Source organism: Squalius cephalus (assembly GCF_949319135.1).
Source record: "Squalius cephalus genome assembly, chromosome: 15".
Taxonomy (NCBI): domain Eukaryota; kingdom Metazoa; phylum Chordata; class Actinopteri; order Cypriniformes; family Leuciscidae; genus Squalius; species Squalius cephalus.
In genome coordinates this window covers 14632735-14659455 of record NC_137136.1, presented here as the reverse complement: position 1 = coordinate 14659455, position 26721 = coordinate 14632735, and the positions used below count along the sequence as shown (strand labels likewise).

The window sequence follows — 26721 nt, the reverse complement described above, 5'->3', positions numbered from 1 at the left end:
CCGTGTGTGTGTTTGTGTGTAAGCCACGTTTTCCTCTCTGGTCAAAGGCAGGAGGTGGTAGAGGGTGCAGCTGTCCCTACCTCTCCTGTCCCACCATCGTCCAGGCAGTTAGCCAGTAGCTTATAGAGATCTGCAAGCCTCTGAACCTCCCTTCATGCTCTCTAGACATGCACACACACTTTTTCTCTCTCACACATGCTCACTGTCTCCCTAATGATGCGTATTTAGCTAAGCAAAAGCCTTGCCATCTCTTGAAGAACTTGTGGATTTACAGTCATCATGGTATTTCCAAGGTATTCTGGACATGGTACCACGGCAATACCATTATATTCTTAAGTGCCTTGGAGTACCATTTAAATAACAAGATATTTGAAAGATAATAATTAAGTCAAATTAGCATGGTATTAGCACGGTCTAAATCCATAATGAAGGAGCACTATGTAATGAAACAAAAAATTTGACAAAGGTCAAAATAAATGAGGAGAAGCGTCATGAAAAAAAGTCACTGCAATTATAGGCATTCCTATTTGGAAGGGATCTTTCTCAGAGGTGTTAGCCGGAAAACAGTTTTTAACAAGGTTTCTGTGAGGAAGAACACACAAATTTACCTGCCCTCCTCAGGGAAAATTAGTCCTGACCAAATAGGGCTATTGAGCTGAACTACTGCAACCAAATTAACACGGTTCACCAGAGACAGGAAGGAAGGAAAGAAGAGTAGGAGCAAACAAATAAAGGATGAATGAGACAAAAAACAAACAAAACAATTTCCTGCCACCTTAAAGAGGGAGGATTGTTGGTGGACTTGTGTGTCTGTGTTACCTCGATGATGTCTGCATTGGTCCTGCTTTCGTGCGGCTCATTGTACTCGGTGTATTTGAGGAGCACTTTGTCCATGTCAGTGCTGGCATATTGGAAGAGCTTGTTTGAGTGATTGAAAATAATGAGGGCAATCTCGCAGTCACACAACACACTGAGCTCATAGGCTTTCTTCATCAGACCAAACTTCCGTTTGGTGAAGGTCACCTGTGGAGAGAGAGAGAGAGAGAGAGAGAGAGAGAGAGAGAGAGAGAGAGAGAGAGAGAGAGAGAGAGAGAGAGAGAGAGAGAGAGAGAGAGAGAGAGAGAGAGAGAGAGAGAGAGGGAGGCAAGGTTAGACAAGGAGAAAAATATGATTGAGATGAAGGATGAGAACTGAAAACTACATCTTATGCAATTTTGCTTCTTGGGTGTTTAGATATTTTTATGGGGAAACAAAACAGAAGATACTATCGAAGATTAGAGGCATAGCCTACCTATACAAACCTTCATGTCATTCCATCACCCAATTGACTTTTATATCCAATTACAATAAATGAGGATCAGAGCTTTATAAAGTATCATGAATGTGGTCTTCTAAAGTCATATAATAGTCAAAAGATATTCCTGTCAGGAACAGACTATAGGAATAGAAGTAGCGATGTCCGATGTCGATTTGGATCTTTTGAATAAATCAGTTGGTTTTGAATGATTTGTCCACGAATCAGGCCCAAAGTATATTTCAGTTTGAACATGAATGCTTACGCACACAGTCGAACGCAAAGCCTTTCAAAGTATACTCCATTTAAAAGTATGCACGAACACAGGTGCCTCACACATGCGCAACAGCAAGTTTCATCCTTGTCTAGTGTCTGTTCTATTTCTCTCCAGAAATTATGACTGATGAAAAACGTGGGTACTAGTGCTCGTCAACCCAGGCACGTTGTTACGATCTTCGGGCAAGTGTTGCTCCCTTGTGGACAAAATAAATAGTGCAAAACAAATTCAACCAGCATGTTTGAGCCGAGTGTGGTTAGAAAAATTGTTTACATCACGTACTCTGCACACATTCCCTAGTGTGCATGAAAAAAAACAAAGTATACTTTTGCCTTCAGACTGATCTAGTTCTAGAGTTCACTTCACTGACTTAATGATCCGTTGCCAAAGGACAACAGCTCACTGTTGGGGAAGATAGAAATAATGACTTCAAATTTTGTCTGTTTCTCACACAAAGCTATCATATAACTTCAGACCACAGTCCAAAGTTGAAGTGACTACTATTATGATACGTCTATACGGTGGTTTTGTGTTGTTTTCGAATCTTGAAAGCTCCAGTCCACATTCATTGTGATAGCTCAGGGTGCATGTCATCCGACAGGTGTCTGTTCTGATAATCCAACTACAGACCAACTACATTCTTCAAAACATCTCCTTTTGTATTTCTCAGAAGAAAGTCAGTCATACAGGTTTAAAACCACAAGAGAGTAAATAAATAATGACAGAACTTTTTCAAATGTTTGGTGAACTACTCCTATAGGAATTTTTGCAGTGCACTCAGGTTGACTTGAGATTAGCCAATTCTTCTCTCTCTGAACCGACCGGGAAGCTTTCAACCATTTTTTGCTCCCTGCTACCAAAAGTTTTTCTGTTCAAATCCAAGACTCCTTAACCTTAAGAGCTTGACAGTGTTAGCAGAGCAGTGATTGCATCTCTGTAAATAAAAGCCCTTTTCCATTAGCTGAAAGAATCTCCTCCACCTCAACAATCAGGGAGCTGATGTTCCCTCTCTCCACACCAGCACCAGGATAAACACCAGAAACATAATTGCCTTCAAAAATAGAATTCGCAGGTAACCAATGGCAACAGGAGAACACAACTTTATTATTGTGAAGAATGTTGAAACGCAGCGACCCGACTTCTTTCCGCTCCTCTCTCGATCCAATTAACCTCAGGGCCGAATGCTTACCTACTGACCTGACACACACAGACTCGATCTTGCTCTCTCACCTGCTGCTGTCTGTCAATTCTGGATACCCTCTGTTCTTCTACACCTCTCTTATACTCGCCTCGATCCAAGAGTTTGGTAATTAAAAGGCACAATTTATTGCAGCAAAAACTGTAGTTCACATTATCGTCTCACACTCTTTAATTCTTTAATCGCCCGAGATGTGCAAAGGACAAGCTGTGCAAAGCAAGATCATTTTCTGAAAGAAATCTCAATTAAAAGTGATATTTAGTACAAAATGGGGCCTAATCTGGGTCAGACAAACTGCAAGACTTTTTTTGTAACTTATAAAAATATGATTAGTCAGGCACACCTGAGGGAGACAGAGAGCGCTGACACAGCGAAGCAGGCTAAGGTTGAGTATGCACACCTGGTCCGGTCAGAGTGACTACACCTATCAGCACAACTGCGACCAAAAAAACATTCCCAACACATTCACAGCCATCTTTCTAATATCTAAAACATGGAGGAAAATACTACACACTGGTGAGTTTAAAACTAATCTGAACAGTAAAATACTTTAAAAGCTTTCAAAATGATATTGTTATGAAGTTTGTGATTTAACTGGTTTTATATGCTAGATTTTCCTATTTTACCGCAGGGCGCAAAGAGAGCAGAAGATGAGCCAACGGGAACACATTACCAACACCACAACAAAATAGCAAAAATGAACACTTGTTCTTCATATGTGCTCATGTACAGATAGTCCTGGCAACAAGTGAATTTAGGAATTACATTATAATGTACTATATGAATTTGATTTGCTTAATATCCAATATCGTCCAATTCTGATTAATTAAAAAGATTCCGCTAATAATACTAAATACTAAACCTAAGACTAAATCTCAATGAAACTGAAAAACCGCAACAATGTTTTAAAAAGCACCCTAAGGGAAGTCAACTTGTACTTGTCTCTGCCCATTAAAATGGTATAGGAGAAAGTATTTTACATTAAAAAAAAAATGAAAATTACTTTTTAGCATTGGAGGAGCAAGATTTGATTTTGCCTGACGTTGATTACCTTGCACAAGATATCTAAACTACAGATTCAACTCACAAGAGTCATAACCAATAAGAATGATTTCAGTTCAAATGCCAATAATCACTTCCAGGCTCTCCTGTGTATATTTGGTGTGTTTTATTTAGAGAAAGCTCCTGAAATGAATTCTTTTCACTTACATAATCAAAACTGAAAGGAATTTTCCTATGTTGAACTAAAAACACTGTCATTGCAGACACTCAGGCTGTCCACTCACCTGTCTGTTACGCTCGTCTGTAATTCGCTGAATCTGGATCTTTTTCCTCCCCATGGCTGCTGTGATTGGCCGAACAGGGGTGGGGGCAAGGTTGGGGGTGTGGTGAGGTCAGAGGTTAAAATTTCTTGAGGCAGTTACAGGAGCGCAAATAGCGACTAGTCGCCTCTATGTATGAAGATGTGTGTGTGTGAGAGAGTCTCTCTCTCTCTCTCTCTCCGTATGCCACCTGTCTGAGGCAGCTGGGCTCACCCGTCTTCCTCCACTGATAAAAAAAGGAAGGAGGGAAGAAGAAAGAAAGTGTGTGGCCTCCTGGTAGGGCCTTCAGATCATGGTCTGCTCAGGGTGCATGTCATCCGACAGGTGTCTGTTCTGATATCCAAACCCCCTGGAAAAATCTGATGATGAAGATGATGATGGTCTTGTGATGAATTCTGTGAAAGAAAAGAGAACAGAACTTAAAAACAAAACTGGTATGGCAGCAAAGTATTAGGGTATGAAATTACATAACTATTTTCATGATAAGATCGAAGAATTTTAGTACAAAAGGAAAAAAATATCTTTCAATTTGATATTTGCTAAAATACACTACAGTTTGGAGTAGTGTTATACTAGTGTTTTTCAAAGAAGTCTCTTATGCTCACTAAGGCTATTTTTTTTATTCAAAAATAGTAAAAAAAAAAGAATAATAATATTGTGAAATATAACAATAAAATAAACTGTTTTCTATTTCAATTTTTAAAATGTAAATTATTCCTGTGATGGCAAAGCTGTCATCATTTCAGTCTTCTGTATCACATGATCCTTCAGAAAACATTCTAATATGCTGATTTGGTGCACAAAAATTTAATCTTTCTTATTATTATCAATGTTGAAAACAGTTAGCTGCCTAATATTTTTATGTAGTACCTTTTTGTTTAGGATTCTTTGATGAATTGAAAGTTCAAACAAACAGTATTTATTTCAAATAGAAATCTTTTGCAACACAGTAGATTTCTTTACTGTAACTTTTGCTCAATTTAATGTATTCTTGCTGAATACAATTATGAATTTCAATCTAGCTGACCCCAAACTTTTTAATGGTAATGTATAATCATATTTGCAACATTTTATATAATTAATTGTGCTACATGAACAACCCAGTAAAGTGCAGCAGAATTTTTATCTCACATTCTGCTACCTGCTTCTGTACTTTTATGATAAAAAGTCTTGATTAAAGATTATTATTCTTAATCAATTTCTAACACAAAACCTTAACCGGCGAGCCTGTCAAATATTCTTGTGGCCTGTGATTATTCTGTCACTCACCCCCATATTTTAGCAAAGGGTGAATTTCAAGCCTCCAACTGTCAAGCCTCCAAACTTTAGGATTCCCACACTGTCTAGTTAGTAAATTTCTATTATTTTTTCTCGATTTTATAGAGGTTGGACTCACAAAGAGTAATTTCTAGCTGAACACTACTTCAGAACTAATTAAACACTAGAAAAAGATAATTTCACATGGGAACACTTATAAAGATTTGCCTGGACAGAATAGGCAAACCTCAACTCCACCAAAGCTGGGTTTCCCCCAAACCACACATAGCATGACATTCACACATACGGCTGGGCAAAAAACCCTTTCTGCAGCCTGATAGAGCCTGATTATGAGTTCTCGTTCACAAACCGCTGACGCTGATATCGCTTACAGATCTAAAGCATCTTCACCTGCAGAAAAACACCTGCTGAAGTTTCTCTGTGCTTGAGTGGTTCACCCAACAGCTCTCTTAGCGTTCTCTCGCAAATAAGTCATCCTTTTAGCCGTTTAGTCAACATGGGTATTTTAGCTGCGTTTGATGGTTAAGGTCATTTTTCGCTTTATAATAATAATAATAATAATAATTGAAAAAACATGTAGAAACAAACAGTGAGAACAGATGCCTTGAAGCGTGACGGCACAAGTTTGTTTGTGTGCGTGTGTGAATGAATGGCTGCATGAATAAATTTACTGCTGCCTAAGAATTGTCATATGGGGCAAGATAATTTTAAAACATGCTATTATTATCTCTGCCTTCGATTAAAAAAACAACCCAGGGCTTAAAACAGAATTCTATATATACAACGAGACTGTACACACTCACGCTCACACATCAACACATGACTGCTGACACAAGCAGACTCCCTGATCAGGAAGGCCTGCAAACTTCCTCATTTCCCCTTTTCGGGGTCAGAGAGCACACGCTCAGAGACAATCTTAAGTGCGCAATTTGAGTTTGAACAACTTGAATTACGAGTTGTCATTTCCTTGCCACCTTCCATGCAATAAAGATCAGCACAAAGCCCATATTTTACCCTTCAGTCCACAATTAATGTCAATTTTAGGCCTCTTGAATAAGTGTAGTCCAGAGTAACCAAAAGAGCAACTGGAAAAGCTCTTCCACCTTGTTCCTGCCAAACAAATTCCTTCTGGTAAAGTAAACACTTTTAAAGGTTCGCCGTTAGTTCGATTTAACATGTTAGAATTACATCATAACAATTCTGATTGGCCGATGGCATCGTGAGAACGCAAAAGTAGCACCTCTCCTGGGCTATTTATTCTGTCTGAGCAACAGACAGGAAATTAATACCACCATTACAATCGCAAGTAAACTGAATAAAACAACAACAAAAATTACTGCAATTTTTTGCCCCATAACGGCGTAGTTATGGCATTTGAACAATGGCAAGGTGGATGGCTGCGCGGAAAAAGCACAAGGAATGTTTGTTAAAAGGAAGTCATACACTTCATTGTAAAAACCACCTTTTAACTGTGATATTCATCTACATCTCCGATATTGATGCTTTTCGACGTCGTGAATGCCATTACCCTGCCATTACCCTGCCATTACCCTTCACAAAATTACCATGTTAAAATGAACGAATAAAGAATAAATCCATATCCACACAAAATAGATGACCGCCAATACATTGAATTGAAAGAAAAACATACAATAGGTTTATTAGAGCAAATCAGCCTAAAGAAAATTTGCATTAATCATAAAACTATTACCATAACATCCAGTCTGGCGGTCGCATTCAATCTAGCTGCAAAAGTTCAAATTTCAACGCAACCGAAGCTCAAATCTGGCTTGAAAATTCTACATATTTGAAGTAACGTAACTTCATGCAGCTCCCATACTACTTCGCTCCATTGGAAATGAATGACTTTTGCTATGTCGTTCATCGAGATAATAAAAAGGATGTAAACTAAAGAAACAAAAGCCATGCACTCCTCGAACTTCAGTGTTCTTATTTCATGACAAACAACTGAGAAAGACATGCAGGACTACATATTCACTGTCATTTTTATTTGTTCCAACAGAAAAGGTCAGAACGCACTAGCTCACGTCTTCATCACTTCTTTCACAGTAAAACACTGAATGTGTGTGTGTGTGTGTGTGTGTGTTTACGTGCGATTTTTGCCTCCAAATGGAGAGGATGTGTCGACAGGAAAGATTTCCGCGGCAGGCCATCAGCAGCACAGGCTTTAGTTCAAAGCAACTCGGAGTTTGTGTGTGTTTTGGTCTGCGGGGCCAACACATGAAAAGACTTCTTTATCTGCAATGAGAGTCGGAGTTTGACCTTTCACCCTGTGAGCGCTGAGAGGGGCTAATTCCCAGCTCTGATCTCAGTTGCTTCATGAGGGACCTGGAAAGTGTCCTCAGACTGCGGTTCCTCACAGTCAGACTCTCTAACCGCAGAGAATTTATGAAGTACCGTTTGATAATGCTGTTATTTGATCAATTTCTTTTCTAATCAAGGGGTTTTCAAACTGGGGCCCAGGGGCCTACTAAAGGGTGCTACGGTGTCCACAAAAAAACTAGGGGGGAAATTTCTTGCTGTCAAAGTTAACTTAATACATTAATTAAATATTTAATTTAATGGAATAATTTAACACATATAAATAAAACAATCAAGGAATTATTAAAATAAATAAATTCATGAATAATAAATTATTAGAATATTTTATTCTTTGCACAGCATTAGGTTTTTTTTAATGGTAAAAATCTGCATAAAATTTTGTTTTTAGCACCTTGCTATGCTGTTGGTAGGATGTGCTACAAGTCAGAGTCCAGATACTGCTTGAGTTACTACTTCAGAAAGTCCATTAACTTTTTTAATGCGGTTTATCAACCGCAAGGTTAAAATACCAAGTCTGATTGCGGAGGAAAATAAAAAGCACTACAAGGCAAAGTTTAATACTTAGGGTTTGTTCAGATCTCTACCCCAAATATGAACATTAAGCACCACTAATAAACAATGAAGAAAAACAAAGAAGGTTACAGATAAAACATCAGTTCCTTTCTGTTTTCAATACTAGGGGAACCCCCTGCAACAGAGACAAAAACCTTCTTATCTTGAAAATTAATCACGTTCATGAAAATAAACTGATGTACAATTAATATACGCACATTTCTGCACATGAGCGCACAAACACACCACACACACACACGTCAGCAGAAGTAATTTCTCACTGCTTTCAGCGCACAAAGGTGAGCTGTTGTACGATGCAGCTGTCACACACACATACAGGGGAAGGTGTTATAATTTTGAGTTGCGGCTTTGCTCATACCACTGAGGAAATCCTGCGGAACCAAGCTTTAGCGTGCAACACAAGCAAAACAACATTTACACAGGCCTGCAAACAAGCGAAAAAACACCTTGGTGTAAACACGTACAAAGACACAAGCTGCTAGTGAAGAAGAACCCAAGAGAGAAAAAAAAAAATTCACGAGTTGGTGACCTTTCACTATATAGATTAATCCTCCATCTTCGAGCAACTCAGACCCACACGTTTGGACAGCAGTGATTCTTGCAAGGACTCTGAAGTACCAGAGGTCCACTGGGATAAGCGCACGCTGCCCTCGTCCATGTGTGGGCATATGGTATTCTGCGTGAGCGCGTATGCGTGTGTAAGCATATCTCCTCTACGGGGTGTGTGTGAGAGAGTCCAGTTTTGTTATCCCTGCCTGTAACTAGAGGCAGAGTGGCCTGGGGCTTGGAGATAAGAGACCGTGCCAGAACTGGGCTTGGACCAGGTCCAAAGCTGCGCTGAGAAATCCATCACCTTCCCAGCACAGAGCGGGAGGTCACCGACTGGGACAGGGAGTTGTTTAATTCGGCCATTTATAGTTTTCCGTACATTGGCGCTACACAAAATGCCCCATGACCACAGCTCGGTCACCGGCGGCAATATCTCAGCAGTACCATGGCCAATAACAGTCATTTCGTACTGAGAAAAAAAGCTAAGCGTGCCGATGGGCACCTCTACAGAAGACTGATATGCTGTGACACTAGAATGTAAAGTATAATGGATGTAAATGGTGACATTTCAACATTTCAACAAATATATATATATATATATATATATATATATATATATATATATATATATATATATATATATATATATATATATATATATATATATATATTTAGATATTATATTGTATAATATTATTGTATTAATTAATATATATATATATATATATATATATATATATTATATATTAAGTGAAAATTTCATTTCACAAACTTACTGAAATGTAAATGTATTTTAAAAAACATTTAATTGTTTTCAATCCATTGTCAAAGTTGCCAGTAGAAATTGGAACTGATGATGCCAATCAAAATATTGGCAACAAAATCACATGACGGATAGGGATGGACAATATTTTGGTACCATATCAGTTATAAGCTGTTATTAGTTTCAGTATCAGTCAAATTAATCTTTAAAAATCTTTAAAAATACAAATAATTTGATAACACTGTTAAATATAATCTTTAGAAAATCTCAAAATGAATATCCATTTTTCAAATTCACTTAATTTTTTGTGTAATTTTGACAAAATAGCATAGAATTTTAATATTGGCCATTTATCAGCCATAAAATGAAACTAATTATCGACACATCACTATCAGCCAGAAAGTTAACATCAGTGCATTTCTTATTATGAAAGCAAAATAATGTTTCATGTTGATTTTAAGCTCAATTCCCAAAATTGAATTGGAGCAGAGGAAATCAAAGCAAGCTTATCAGCTATGACTCACAAAAAAGACAAAAAAAAAAGACAAAAGACAAAAGAAAAGGTGTTTTGAGGAGACACCCTCACCCTAGTAGGTTTTTTTGAGCCGAGTGCTGTTCAAAACACTAGCCGTGGCTAAACTGGGGCAAAAATGGAGCCCTGTGAGACCCTCCAGCGATTTACTCCAACCTTGGGGTAGTACTGCCAGCACCAACTGCAGGATATTTCCAGCCTGTTGACTCAACCTCCCCGCACGGCAGGAACTCACCCTGTCCAATATGGCTACTCGGCTGCTGACCGCAGCGCATGATTTCTGTTTTTCAACACAGCCGTTTGTCCAGTACACAACGCATTCTGATGATACGGTGGCGTTCGATGCTGAGAGCCGTCACTGGAACTTCTCCAGGAGCGAGGAGATGGGTGGCGTAATGTCTGCCAAACCACAAGCGTAACCCAATCCCTAAGGTGGGGGAGGCGGTAGGTAGAGCACTGCAAGGACAGCATTTCAGGGGGAGGGGTGTAATGGATCCGTGGTCTTGTGAATCACACCGCTGCTGTCGTCCTGTCAAATCTGAAAGCAAACTACAATGCTAGATTACCACTTTCAGCCCTAAAAATGTGGGTTGCTTTTTTTTGGTGTCACTCAGTCAGACTCATTTGACAAACTAAATACTTGTGGACAGAAGTAACACATTTGTCTGGTGTGTTGTCTTCAGTACTATAGTCTGTTGTTTACACCAGCTTATCCTTTCCATCAACAGTGTGGACAATGTGGTCAAACTTGTCAGTTTACAGTACTGCCACACAGCCGAACAGACTCGAGTGCATCTTGCTGCAAAACTCTGCATGAGTCTCCAAACTCCTACATGCAGGCTAACATGCTTTTCTCGGGTGAGGTAAATCCTTACCCTTCTCACCCACCATGACCCCCATCCGCCACTAAAGGTCTTGGAGACGCGTACACACCTTCCCTTGCAGCCTAACGTTGGTGACATCAATGTGACAATTGGAAAGCAGGGTGTGTTGCCAGCGGTTCGTCATGACCACGTCATGCAAGCGGTTGGTTACACAACAAAACAAAAGGTTTTTTTTGTTTTCAAACAAACGATAAGCTTGTTGGTTCAGTAATATATCAGAATCATAATCAGAAGGAAAATATGTTATTCTTGTTTCTGTGGAAAAGCTCAAGGGTGAAAGAGAAGTTATGCCAGAAAACGAGACACAATAATGTGATACGCCACAACACTCGCAACTATAAACATACATACATTCTTTCCTGTTAATATTTACATACGAGATCACCTTCGTGTTTGTCTATGTCTAAACAAGTCTCATCGTAAAATGAACTGCTTTTATTTGAAAAGTTCAATTATTATCCCAAAACCAAAAAAATACATTAAATAAGTTACTTTCCCAGTGAATAATTTTGTTGGGTTCTTTAGGAGACCTACCAAATTATGTGATTTACAGATTATTAAAAGAAACAAAAAGAAAAGAAAACTAGTTAAATGTGAGTAAAGTTAAAAAAATAAATCAAAGCAATTTTTGGTCCAGTTGAACTTACATTTCAAATCTCATTTTTATCATTTTATCGTTATAAAAAAAACGTCTTTAGAGTCACTTTCGAACAATTTAATGTCTCGGTTCCTTGCTGGACCTTTTTTTTTTTTTTTTTTTTTTTTTTTAAGGGTACATACCACAAACTTTTTAAACAGTAGTGTATTTGTTTTTATATTGAACTAAGACTGAAACTGCCGTTGAAATCATTAAACATTATAACAAAATGCAACTGAATTCCTATTCAAACACACCTGAAAGGAAGGAATGCACTAAAAGCAAAAGAAAGAGATTGAGAGAGGCAGACAGAGATGTGAACTGCTCTGCGTGTAGAGTGAAGCTGTCATGCAGTACAGCACATGGTCCTGTCACACCACACCACTCTTCAACGCTCGGAAATACCCTGAAGGCAATACTTTGTTCAAGTCAACCTGATCTCTTAGTGACGTTTACGGAATATACAAATCTGAAAAACGACCTGGTAAATTATTTCAGGACATTACTGCTCCGGTTTCCGCAAAAAAATGAATGCGACACAGAACTAAAGCGTTCAAGTATGAAACAATATTAAATGAATCTTCACGTCACACAAGCTTAAAGTAGCGTCATTGGTATCACATTAAGCTCCTTCTTACCCCTTATAAGTAGAGATGAGCAAAAAGCCTCAAGATTCGATCCTCAGTCTCATGTGCCCAAAGTTGCTCTGCATTGACCTGATCAAGCAACAAATACAATCCAAGTGGACTACAGCATTGCTCGTCCCGTGACCTGTGCCTGGCTGACAGTGGAGACCAGTTCAGCAATGAGCTTCTAATGCCGAGCGCTCAGACCCCCAGCCCTCCTCTCAGACCCCCCCACCCTCACCCTTTGCCCTAATATGCCTTTAGCAACTGCCTTCAATCCATCAGTGTCTTTGGATGTAATTGAGAGGGTGGATGGGTGTCAGGATTGGGACGCTTGTCAGTATGTCAGATCCTCTGTTCTCCTGCCTATACATGTGTGTGTTAAATGTCATGGCAGCTGCCTACACACCTTTTGTTCAGACACCCCCTTGCGACATCTATGCTGTCACAGCTATAGGAAATTCAACTTTTTGGGTCCAAAGCTGCTGCAGGCGACACCCCACGCTGGAGCTTTTTCCAAAAAATCCTGAACGGTAGCTCTACATTTAGTACGGAAAACTTTACACATAATTAGGTTTTTTTTTTTTTTAAGCTTACAGTCTTTTTGAGAGAACAATAACGGTTTCCCCCAAGAAATAAAAAACTGAAGATTCGCCCTTTCCTGACCTCAAAATCTCAGAAGGGTTTTCAGGGGGGTGTGGGAATGCAAAGGTCATGGGTTTGTAAAACTGCAATGTCAATGAGTTTCCAATGGGAGGGACAAAAAACATTTTGGGCACAAATCACGCTCTGGCACTGAGAATGTTAAGGGTTGAGAGGGAGGTCTGGACACTGTGGTTTCCCACAAAGAGTAACTTATATGGATAAATGTTTTGGATAAGAGAAGGGGGAAATTAAACCCTCCCTATGCTATATCAAGCTGGAAATCTGCCATTAGTAAGAGAAAATATACAAACATCTTAAACGTAACACACCCAAGCCAAAATCAAGAGAACACAATTGCTAAAACAACAAAAACCATTGACTGGTCATCAGTCTGCTAAGATCCTGTTTCCTTGTTAACTATCTTTTGCTCTCTTTAGAGCAAGAAACGCATATTCAGTCGTGGGATCAAAATGTAATAACACTAAACATCACAACAATGTAGAAACACTTTAATCTGAATACTGGAGACAGTGTCCTCAACAACTTATTTTACAGCAAAGTGCATGTAGCATCAGCTAATGTTAACTAGCTGGCTAACACGGTAGATGAGGTTTTGTCGAAATTAAAAAAATTAATTGTGATAGTCTTGAAAGCAAAAGTAAAAACCAATCAGTACTTTTTTTCATATTGTATGCCATAGTTTTGCAGCAAAAAGGCAATTAATGAAGTTAAGGAGATAAATTATAGTTGTATCATTTGCAGAATGTTGCAAAATGCAAATTCTACGAAAAATGTAAGACACAAAAAAAAGTAAGGAAAAATTATTTTAAGGAACAAAACTTTTTTTTTTTATTTGATCATTCTTTTGTAATGGGGCAAGTAAAAAGGTTGGCAGGACATTTATTGAATTGCTTATTTTTAATAAACCTAACTCTTTTTAAATTGTTCATTAATTCTCTTATGGAACAACTTGTGTAAACTCATTTTAAATGCTCCAGAATATGAACCAACGAAGATTTAACACAGGATATGAGCAAATAGTGTTTCGTTTCCCCTATTTGTGACTCATCATACAATTCCCTGAAAATCACCCTCCTTCCTGATTTTATGTTAATGCAGTTGGATTTGTGAGTTCCATGTATGAGGTCTGGGATGAAAAAAAAAAAAGTCAGTTACTCCATCACGTCTTTCCATATGCCCTTTCACAAAAACGCACCGTCATAAAAAGATTCCCATACCAGGAACAGCTGCGCGCTTGTGGCCTTTTAACCAACCAGACCAAATAACAGTACAAGGCCTGTCCGATTCAAATTACTTGAGTTGAGGACTGCACATAAATGTCAATGTTACGATCTTCATCTAGACGTACTTTAACATTTCAGAGGCCCTCAGTGACAAATTATCCAACTGATCCATCTGAGAAATAAAATGCAACATGTTCTCATGCCCTGGTATACGAGCAATGTGCTGAAAAGAATCTTCCACCCTTTTGTCATCTCTAAACGCTCTGTAATTTAAAGAAACACGTTATCTCCCAGCCTAGACAGACGGTCACAGCTAAAGGGGAAAGTTCAAGAGAAGCTAGATGAGTCCTAACAGACAACGCAACCTGCTTGTCTTTGCCAAAGCCCCTTCAGCTGCCACTCGAAAAGACGTTGCCACAATATGAAATCATTTCCTCTGACCCTTCAAACAACTCTGGAACAGGCACAAGCCAAAATTCATGCTAAACTATTATTCCAAATCAGTAAAGCTAAACAAGAGTTTGGCCAGTATTCTCACAGTAAATGAACAACTGAGGAATATAGACGATATTTTGCCCTAAAAATGCATTTTAAAGCCAAATTTTCTGTAGAAAAAAAAAGTGCATGTAAAACTTGCCAATAGAATGTTATCAAGGTATTGCTATTCAGGTGCTAAGGGTGTTGTAGCAAGTTACAAAGGAGTTTCTAGGTGTTTGTTTACTAGTTCAAATCAAAAGAGCCCATCCACAGTTCTCTATGGCCCCATTTACACCTGGTATTAACACGCATTTTCTGTGATCTGATCAATGAAATTTGGAGGTGGCCTGAGACAGATTCTGACCACATTAAATGAAGGTGTAAATGTGCTTGCAAATGTAAATGTGTAATCCCAATGAACATCCTTAAAGTTGAACCGTTTTTATTTGCCTGTTTTACAGTCTATATTTCTATAATTATTCATATTAGCAACAATATTATAATTCTGTCTGAAGTTATATGCTGATAATTATGTTTAAAATTATCATTCTATGTTACGGTTGATAACCAATATTACAATTCTGGGAACACTTTACAATAAGGTCCTATTAGTTACTTAGTGGCCTACAATACATGTGTTACAGTATCTATTTATTTATTATCTTTGTTAATTAATATTTAATAATAATAATAATAATAATAATATTTAATAAAAATATAACTGTTCGTTGTTAGTTCGTTTTAGCTCAGGTCCATTAAATTATATTAACAGATGCCACTTTTGTTTTTAAAAATGTAATAAACTCTTTAGAATTATTTTTCATTGTTAGTTCATATTAACTAATGTTAACAAATTAATCCTTATAACGTGTTACCAAAATTATATACTATTTTGTCCAAATGTATTAAAAGTAACAGAAAAACCTCAAATCAATCTCTACAAATGCATCTAGATATCACAACATGTTATGTACAATATGGATTTTGAGATTTGCTAACGATTATATTTAAGTGTTATTACATTATTAGCATTTAAAAAAGTAGCTTTAAGTAAGCATTAGATGATTACAAAGGTAATATAACTGTAAAAATAGAGGAAATGAGCATGAACAATTAAATCGACAACATCGAGTCTAATCAATAAATGTAAAAATTCTCTAAAACCGGCCGATAACTCAATATATCACGCATGCCTAACTGATATCACTACAGCTTTCCACGTGCTGGACAGATCATACATGTAGTCTAAACCAGTCAAGGACATGACTAGATGTCGGGCCATTACTGACAAAGAGTCATCAGTCATCAGTAAGAGGTGATGTCTTCTTTTATAATGTTTTGGAGGGCGAGGAGTGATGGGGCTCAGGTGTTAAAAAAATAAAAACAATTTCTCAAAAGGTATTTAACATGAGAAGTGGCCCACACACACACACAGTTTCTGCCATCCTGCTGAACACTCAAAGGAACTTATTTTCTCAAACACACACACACTCACACGCTTCTCAGAAACAGCTGACGTTTCAACAGGCAACAGCTGACAGGCTACAGGTGGGAAGGGCACAGCCTCTTTAACCCTATACATCCCCTCAACCCCCAACACACAGCCCTTGTTCTTCTCATCCTGAATTTTTTACACCTTTTTTTACACCACACACACATAGGCACACCTGTTTGTACCGCACAGGAACTATGATAAACCCTTCCTCCACCGCAGCTTATTTATTTCTGATGGCGGCCTCCCCGTCTCCCCGTTTCCTCAGCGCAGCGAATCTCCTTGTTCTGTCTGAGTCTTTGATAACCTCAGCAAATGTTTCTATTCACTGTGTAAGCAGTAAGCAAAATGTTCAGATGGCAACAGAGTCACGTGAGTCACTCAGTAACTGAAAATAGTTTTTGTTTCTTTAATAAATGTAATTTAGGCAACCATTTAAGTAAGAAAATAAAGGTAAAATGTGTCAGAGCAGAGACAAACAGGTTTTGTTTTGGATTAAACCGATTATATTTCATGTTATGGCCGACATTATGAATCTATAATACTTATCGGTTGAGACGAAAAGTCAAACATTTAGATATCAAACATATTTGTCCAGTCTTTTTGCAAAATATTCTGTTGCAGCTGAATACCATGAACAAATTTTTTTCCCCTTTGTTTAACAGTAATGAAACAGCGGGTTTATAAGCCTGCTGTCACTTTAAGAACTAATGCACGGATCCAACATACGGTTACGGAGAACTCAATTCAGTATTAGTGCACTATATGAGGGACGGCTTTTCGTGTGCACGCTTGGATGTGCCCAGCACAAAAACAGCGCACGAGTGACGAATTGAGTTCTCTTTCCATCTGCTTGCGTTTGAATGGTTTAAAACCACATTAAAAATGTGCACACAGGAATCTATAAGCAAAATCAAAAAAAAATATTTTATAACAAGTATCCAATTCCAGAATTGGAATTGATTTTTGATTCCCAATCCTAATTATATATACATAAAGCACAATAAAAACTATTGGTTACATGCAGACAGCATCTCATTCCAGCGTTAAGTGCGCTGGAACCAATAGTATAGAGATACGTCAAGAGAGATATAGTGATAGAGATCCAGTGATTAAGGGATTAAATATTTACAATAATCTTTCAATATCCCTTTGAAAGATGGTGATCTAAATGTTAAAAAGTGACTTAATTTTATCGAAAGTGACAGTAAATAAATTTACAATGTGCCAAATTTCTATTTCAACATATATGCTGTCCTTTGAAGTGTTCTATTTATCAAAGAATCCTGAAAAAAAGTATCAGTTTCCACAAAAATATTAAATAACACATCTTTTTTTAACATTGATAATAATAAGAAGAAGAATAAGAAGAAATGTTTCTTTAGCACCAAAACAGCAAATTAGATTAATTTCTGAAGGATCATGTGACACATGAAGACTGAAGTAATGATGTTGCCATCACAGGAATAAATTACATTTTAATGTATATTAAAATAGAAAATTATTTTAAATTATTATAATATTGCACAATATTACTGTTTTTTTTTTTTTCAGTAGTGTATCGGGCATCCCAGTTTTTAAATACAAGCACCACATTTTAATGTGTCTTTTAATGCACTAAGAAGGCAATAGAAGTCCAAAAAGTCTCTTAAAACATTAAAACTCCAACATAGACTAAACGAACAACAGCCTTTTTAAAAGCTCTGTAAAAAGCACTGCAGAAAGACTCGCAAAGTAGAAGACAGCAAAATGAGAAGAAGACAAAGAAGAAAGAAAAGTGCTGCCTGCTGCCCTCAAGATGGACTGTAGGAGTGTGTATGTAGCATTTGAATAATATAAACATTGAATGTAATCCCCAGAAGAAAACATGTAGTGGTTAAGATTCACAAAATCCTCGCTCAAGGCAGATCATGGAAAAGATGCGGAAACATTCACGTGTTAGCATGTGTGTGGGATAAGAAGAGCTCTCTCTCTGAGAGAGACAGCTAGGGAAAAAAACAAAACAGTTATTTAATTAATCAATTAAATCCAACTCATAAAAATAAAACATTATCATAAGGGTAATATTTTATACACCTCTACAAACAAAATATCCCATGGCCAGATCAGATTGGCCGACTGGGCCTTGTTGTTCCAAGCGCACAATTGCTTTCAGAGCTCCATCTGAGAGAAGTGTGCATATTCACATGAGTAAACACTCACAAACACTCAAAGACACGCACACTAAGTGTGTCACATTGGAAGGAGAAAGAGGGGATTTTTTTTCCCTCCGTCCCTCCTCCCTCTCTGGCATATTTCCCGGCTCTCCATACTGCTGCCTGCATCTCCTGTGATGAGAAGAGGCCAGCCAGCAATCTTCCATTAAAACATAGCGGAGATCGGCCATACTGAGCCTCAAGAGCGAAGGAGACAATGTGTGCAGATGGCCCTAGACAAGAACCACAGCTGTACTGCCATAGAACTCTAGTGCCCCATGAGAGAAAGAGACCGCAGCAAGTAAGTTAGCAGAATAACGAGAAATACAGCTGCAAGCAGCAATTACTAAGGCCATGCACCCTAGGCACACCATCTATATTGAACTGTACTCAAATGTCAGCTAAATGACAAAGTTAGAAGCATAAATAAATATTTGAAAAGTTTGGACCATTAGATATCGTTGTAAACAAACTACTTTGTTGGCAATAAAGTATGGACTATGGTTGTAGTCATGCTGGATGAACAAAGTATCTCTTTATTCTGTACGAAATCGAACTTTTATTGCTTCAATTGCCGAAAGCATTACGAAATGACTGTGTCTGTTCATCGACTTCATTCTCTTCTCAGCAAATAATTTTGAACATATAGGCCTAGGGTACAACGGGGCTAAAGGCACACCTTAAGGAAAATCAGCTTTTCACCACTCCCATAGTGTATGATTGCAGAAAAAATATATATGTTTTATTGAACATTGATGGAGAAACAGATTTGGTGTGGAAATAAATCATAAAAGTTTTTTAAATTTTTTAAAAATGTATGAGGTGGCAAGGTGGCCATTTTTATCCCACACACGGGGTTAAAGGCTCAGTAGCATACTTTTAAAAATGATGATTATCTCTAAGGTGGACAACAAACTTAATATATGATATTTACCATCTGAACCTAACCATGTTGTGTCAATAAATGGAAAAAGTCAGCCAGCTATTTATTATCATGTTAATTATTTTGCCTTTACACCCAACAGCAGGGGCGCTTTTTACCCCAAACACCATACTTTTACATATTCTTCCGTTATTGAATAACCTCCTCTGTTGCTTTAATTACCTTGAACAAAACTGAAAAACATTTACAAGACCTTTGTCTCAAAATATAGTCAATAATTGTATTGCTTCTCATTTGCTAAATAAATTTACAACATTTTTAAAAAACATTAAATATCAGATGAAATTAGCACAGAATCAACTTTGCGTTGCTGTCCGCGATGGATCGGATCAGCCAAATTTCCACGTGCATATTAGTCAAACGCAGTTGTTAAGAAAAGTGCTGAGGTGAATTTTTGTGCAAGCTAGTGGTTTGAAGAAGAATGAAGTCAAATGCGCTTTTTACCCCGGTGTGCCCTATAATCGATCATTTTTGTCAGACACGGGCCACACGGCCCTTAGATTTTTTTGAGCCAAACTGAATGAAGACTGAAAGGAGTAGCGAAAAAATAGTTTTCAATAAATTCAAAATAGCCAACAAGTAACATGGCTGTCCATGACAAATGAGAAGTTATTGGACTACTGATACATATGAAGAGGGCATGAAGTGGGATCTTGACATAATCTTGCTATTTTTCTATAGAAATATGTAGCTGACGATTTGAATGTGAGGCCCTAAAGTTGGTCTGATGACTATTCAGTCCCACCCCAATCAGTGTGCCAGATTTCTCAACTTCCCTCCAAACAGTTCTAGGGGCCACCATAGAGCCCCAGTCAGAATACTAATGAATCCAACAGGGCCTACGTACCTGCAGTGCTTGGCCCCATCTACAGTTAGGGAGAAAGAGAGAAAGAATTGGCGAGAAATCAGATCAAAAGGCTGAAGTAGGAAAGAGAGAACAGGAGCGAAATGAGAGATGGAGGGGTGTACGTTTCAGCACTTGGCTCCAATGCTTGCTGTTTCAGCTGTGCTGGAGTAATGGCCAACCCTTGCTCTCACGCCACTGTAACCCCGTTAGCCCCAGTTAGCCCGTTCGTTCTGTCCCGTCATGCTAACCGCAACACAACACTGTGCTGTGTATTTTACCTCAGAGATTTTTTTTAAAGAATTTTGAAGCCCATTCATTTGTTACAGGTTAAAATCGGTGTTTACTAAAAGTGCAAAAGGTGTACACTATAAGTGCTGCAAAATACAGGCCATTAATGCTGATGAAAAAAGCTGCACAGATTTTTTGTGGATTTACATTTTGAGTTAAAGGTATAGTGCACATTATATACACCCCTTCATGCTGTTTCAAACCTGTATGACATTCTTTCTTCATAATAACATCAATGGAGATATTTTGAGTGTTTTGGTTTGTCTACCAAGTACCAACATTCTTCAAAATCTTCTTCTTTGCCGTTTTGCCAGAACAAAAAGTCATACAGGTTTGGAATAACATGAGATGGGAGTAAATGATGACAGAATTTTCACTTTTTTATTAATTACTCACCCTCATGTCAATCCTCGGAACACAAATGAAGATTTTTTTAAATGAAATCTGAGAGTTTTCTGTCACTCCATTGACAGCCTACGCAACTACCACTTTCAAGCCCCAAAAAGGTAGTAAGGACATCTTAAAAGTAATCTATGTGAACCAAGTAGTTTAACCTAAATTTTATAAAGTGATGTAAGTGAGTTGTTTGTACAAAAAACATCATTTAACACTTTATATACTAAATATTAGGCTAATCTCCAACGCAAGTTCACGCAACGTCTGCTCTCGCGTCAACAACACACATGCATCGCGGTGCTCTCGTGAACGCGCTTTAGAGATTAATATTTTGTAAATAATTTTTCTTCTTAGCGTAAACAGCACTCGCGACGCTTCATAAAACTGGTTTTAAACCACTGGAGTCACATGGATTACTTATATTATGTCTTTACTACCTTTCTGGGGCTTGAAAGTGGCAGTTGAGTAGGCTGTCAATGGAGGGACAGAAAGCTCTCAGATATCATTAAAAAGATCTTCATTTGCATTACGAAGATGAAGCCCTTTTAACTCAAGTATCCTGAATAACCCTGAACGTGAAGCAGAGCTAATCTCTATGTTAGGTCGTATATCGTTAGTAAGCCAGATACTGACAGGAAGAACGGAGGAAGAGTTCCTGTTATCTCTGTCTTTATATGAACATGGGATTGAAATCATTAGGATCTTATTCTATCTTCTCCTACATCACGCTGCAGAATCAGGTACAAGGCTGCAGTAAATGACTTTGTGTGTGTTCCCAAGGGAAATATCTCTGTCGGGTATGCATAGGTTACACCAGACGAGACCTGACAAGATGACAGTGCTCTGCTTTGTTCTGGAAGGAAAAAGCACACAGAGTCAGACGTTGACAGAAAGCTGATGGGTAAAGAAAAACATATTACTGTCTCAGAGTTTTATGACCATATAATGAAAGTAAATAGGGTCCAAAACAACACTGGACCCCATCGACTTTCACAGTATGGACGAAAACACAACAATATATTTCTTGTGCTCTACAGAAAAGGGAAAGTCGGAACAAGTTTGGAATGACATGAGATTAAGTAAATGATGACAGAATTTTAATTTTCGTGTGAACTATCCCTTTAAGTATAGCAATTTATTAAATAAGCAAAACAAATGTCACTGAAACCTCATCCATGAAATAAATGCTACGCATGTGAATATCAAAACAACATTTCACTTATGTAGGTCATGGCTGTGGTAACCTCCACACATGTCGGTTTTATGCAATAGGATTCATCCGCTAACACTTACATTGAGCAGGAAATACAGAAAAAAAAAGAAGTAATGTGGATAAAATCGACGACTAAACCCCTCCGTCATACAAGAACCAAAATATCCACACAGACGCACTCAGAAAGGAGCAGACATTCACCATATTTAGAAGCAGAATTCTAACATAATGCTTCGCATAGATTAATCCCAAACTAAAAATAAACAAAATTAGATTTTTCAGGTTCTGATTTGTTATCCTTTTAACCACATAGCCAGAATGAGGCCAACATCCTTTTAGCTCAAGGGGAATTTTAAGGAATTCAGTACTACTGATGATGACATATTTTGAGCTCAACCGAATAAGTCTGATTCACGATATGGAAATCAGTGTCGTGGGGACTGCGTGAAAATGTCCAAGCATGACAGATGTCTGAGCTTCCTACGTTCATTAATCAAGGATTCAAGTGTTAACCACCATAAAGGCAGCAATTTCATCATTTACCTCATAATGCATTCGGTGTCTTGCATAATAAAATGATTAAAAGATGTTCACATGAGAACCAATTATTCACGCTTATGTCTTACTACAAAAATGAAAAATGGCTCTGTGGTGTGGTAATGAATACCGTGAACGCATACAATTACCTCTGATGCAGTGAAACGGACACAAAAAATATGAGGTAGAAATCACTATGATATGCACATAGGCATTGAAGAGATTCTCAAAGGTTAAACCTGGGGACTCTTCAGGCAGCAAGAGCATGAATGGTGGTTTGTCTTTTTAACCCATGTGTTTGTGTGAGTGCATGAGTGGTGGTCTTTATAAGGGATACAGCTGCTCTCTCCTCAGTAAGATGACACCAGTACTTCAGCATTGAGGTAACCACACTGTTCTCTAGACCTTGTTTGGACAGCAAAAACTAGTCCAGAAACCTTCTGCCTCCCAAGTCAATCTAGCAAATTAATTCAGCCTGAAAGAAACAGGAACTTGAAACAACTAAAAGAATAGATTTTCTTTGATTATTTCTAATCATTATTACATTAAATAATGCTTGCATCATCATTAGTTAGCGTGAATTCAAAGAGTTTTCATGAAATGTCATTAAAATTGTATTTACTGATGCACTGGCAGACAATTATTTTTATGTCATGGTCGATAATCAATAAATTATACATTTAAATAATTAAAATCTATCATTTTAAATCACAATATTGCTTTCTCAAGTCTGAGATACCAATGCACAATTTGAAACGCCTAAACATGCCAGCTAGCATTTCAAAAGCTCATTTAAAAAACATGCAACTCTGATTGCTTGTCTGAACCCCTGCCAATCTCGTGTCATCTGCAGCGGGAAAGGGTTGCCCTCATCTTCAGTGGTCTCTTTTCACACTGCTCATTACCTTAATTGATGTTTAACCCCTAGATCAGCTGATGGCGGCTCAATTAAGAGCTTGCTGGAGGAGAGATTAACACGGGGAAGGAGGGCTGTGTTCTCTCAGAGGAGTTTCAGCCCTTCACCGTGCCCTACTCCAACAGCCACATGGTCAGTAAGGACACTGAGGCCATTTTGAATGGGAAAGGGCAGAGAAGGGCTCCCCCCTCCCCATAATAATTAATTCAATCTGCAGCGTTGTGACCTTAAAGTGGATTTGTTTCCAATCAAATGTTGGGCAATAGATGCCACTGATGTTCACTGGGGTTTAAAGTTGTTTTGGATTTCATTGACTTTCATTTTAAGGACAAAAACAGATTCTTCAAAATACCTTATTTTATGTTGCACAGAAGAAAGAACATAATATAGGTTTGGAATGACATGAGGGGGAGAAAAAGACAGGTTTGATATTTTTGAGGGAACGATACCTTTAACTTCACCAGTATTTGGCAAAATATCTGCTGGATATATCTGGGTTAGGTCTACAGCAAGCATTTGTGTCAAATGCTTTGAGGGAGACACGAAAGGCCAGAGACATTGTTCGAGTGGAAAAATTGATTCAAACGTGGCCACAGGATACGGTGTATAATCAGAAGAATATTTCACAAATCAGACAATGAGAACAAAGTGAAGACCTGCTTTATAGGCAGCAGAGGGCCTTTGACACATGAGAAAGCGTGCGTAATAAAACACACATCAAAAACAAAACAGACAGATAGACATCTAAAAACTGCGACAGTCTAGTCATAAATTTGTTTATGTGGGAAACTAGATAAGAGACTCAGAATGAATAGTCATTATTTTGACCTCACGTTGATGAAAACATCACCATAGATGATCAGGATGAAGGTATCACACTACTTTTGTTCTGTCATGTTTTGCATCATCCTGCCTTGCTTAACTTGGTTTCTTGTTCAATCCCCCTCAAAAAAACTTTTCAGAAATGCATCCACCTAATCGTTTCCATGTATCTTACCTCCCATTATCAAGCAGCGTTTTTCCATAAAACGAACATGATTGTTCACAGGAGGCTTGTTATTTTCTGAAAACTTTTTTCAAGCATTTCAAAACACCAGTGGTAGGTTTTTAATGTGTGAAAGCACCTTTTCTCTCTGACTGTTATTGGAACCCCAGGTGAGAGGACATAACAGCATTGAGTCTCTGGAGGTAGAGCTAAGACCCTGCTGGGAATCATGACAGCACAGTACCTGTCTGCATGACCTAGACATTCAGCTCATTATGAGATTCAGCCTATAATGAGAGCTGGAATTCTGAAGCCACCCATCAAAGCTTTGTACACACACATTACACTACAGCCAAGTGTCTAGGACAAACGCACTTCACACTTAGAACTCAGCCTGTGCAAACTTCAAACTAACGAATTTTCATGAGAGACTGAAGTCACACTTTCACAACTCGTTTAAAAGACATTTCTTCTCTGAATGTGTTAGGACAGGCAGGGGTTTTGATACTGGGCTCTGGGGACCACGAGGAGGTAATACATTAAGTTTACTTTTTTTATACCAAAATTGACATTATATCATGAGATTAATAATGGATATTTCATTGATGATTTCTAGTGATACAATTACATAGACAATTACAGAAACAGATATGTTATAGTTTTGTTTCTTTGCAAAAGGGGATCATCATATTTGGATGTCAAAAGTTTGACTTTAGAGTCAGCAAATGTAACAAAGAAAGTTTTTAAGAGTCCGAATACACCAAAAACACATGTTGTTATTGCATATGAGAGAGAGAGAGAGAGAGAGAGAGAGAGAGAGAGAGAGAGAGAGAGAGAGAGAGAGAGGGTGGTGCCGCAGAACTGCGTAGGTTAAACCAAACTTTTGTTTAGAGTCCGTGAGCAGGATCAACCAAACTTGATAAGTGGCTTCAGCCTTCAGTGCTAAAAAAAATCAGTCCATTCCAACAAACATCCCCAAAAAACACCTCGCATCAGTTAAAATCATATAATATGTTCCAACCACATAACACATGCTATCCTGTAGCGCACTACACAGTAAACTGAAATGTGTGCGACTGCATCAAAATCATGTTGACATTTCAGACAGCGACAAAATCTGACAGCTTGTCAGAAGCACCACAACAACGATCACCGTTCATATTGGCCCTGTAAGTCACAGTTTCTAATAATCCACTAGCACTAAGGTAGATATCTATGATATTTAATGTAATTGTGATGGATTATATCTTATTTCCTTGTCACCAGTTGGTTTTTAAACGCCTAGTCTGAACCTCCGTATCTCACTAGCTTCGATTTCAGACGCGACTTTGATGCAATAAAAAGAACCATACAACAAACAACCAATGTATGTTTGCGCACGAACGCGAATGAGCCTGAATTTTGGTATTTGTAATAATGATAATAAATAAAAATTCAGAGAGGTGACGGCAATAATTCAGCACTGTAAGAGATTCAGCTAGACTGGACGAACGACTTACCAGGAGCAGCTACAAGATCCACATCTGTGCGATAAACACCAGGTTTCTTACGGCCCGATAGGTAAAGAAGAGTAATAAAGATCAAACCAGGCAAGAATATAAAAAATAGCGAGCAGATGTCAATAATAATAAGTGAACTCCTTAACTCCTGTTCAGGGTTATCATTTAGCCCGTACAGTCAAAAACCTCCATGTACAAAGTGTCCTATCCACCATGACTGGTAATGCATTATGATGGACAGATAATGTGGCAAATCAGACATGAGCTTTGCGTTTTTCGTCCAATCAGGTTAAAGTATGGGCACTGCTGTGTGGAAGAAGAATTGTGGGCGGGGCTAATGTGCAATAGGAAGAGATCACGCTGACGCGCTTTATGTATTCATCCGCTTCCCCATCTTAAGGAAAAGATCCTGTAAAATTCCTCTCTGTGTTTACATTTGAGAACTGGAATATAATAATTACTTTTATATGTTATTGTATTTTATATTTGAAATATTTTGTAATATATAAATATCCTGAAAATAACCCTCAATCATCATATGACTGGTGCGCTATATTAAACACGTTTTATTATTTATAATCTAAGATGTACACGGTTCAGTAGGTTACGTCAGCAAGCAGGCTAAATTTAGTTTTCTTCAAAGCACATAATAAGTGCATCATTCATAAGCAGAAATGCATTCGTGCATTTTATTTCCAACCCGTTAAACCACAAGGAAGCATTAAGTGTGTTAAGAATAGCCTATTATTGGACAAAATATTAAATACA

The 26721-nt window shown here is 38.0% G+C and overlaps 1 protein-coding gene across 21 annotated transcripts in view; it reads right to left on the bottom strand.

Moving 5' to 3' along the window:
- The window catches only part of mef2d (myocyte enhancer factor 2d), a 54613-nt gene extending 28421 nt beyond the window's left edge, over positions 1–26192 (bottom strand). For 15 of the 21 annotated variants that reach the window (XM_079895616.1, XM_079895603.1, XM_079895608.1 and 12 more), the window contains exons 1-3: positions 25954–26192; positions 4056–4486; positions 820–1023 (exon numbers count right to left, since the gene is read on the bottom strand). In XM_079895616.1, the coding sequence (XP_079751742.1) occupies positions 820–1023; positions 4056–4109 (258 nt within the window). In that variant the 5' untranslated portion in view covers positions 4110–4486; positions 25954–26192. Of the gene's footprint in view, positions 1–819; positions 1024–4055; positions 4487–11907; positions 12120–12288; positions 12495–25953 lie in introns of those variants that run through there. The other 6 variants (XM_079895609.1, XM_079895600.1, XM_079895612.1 and 3 more) reach the window with 5 other exon arrangements.
- Positions 26193–26721: the final 529 nt, after the last annotated feature.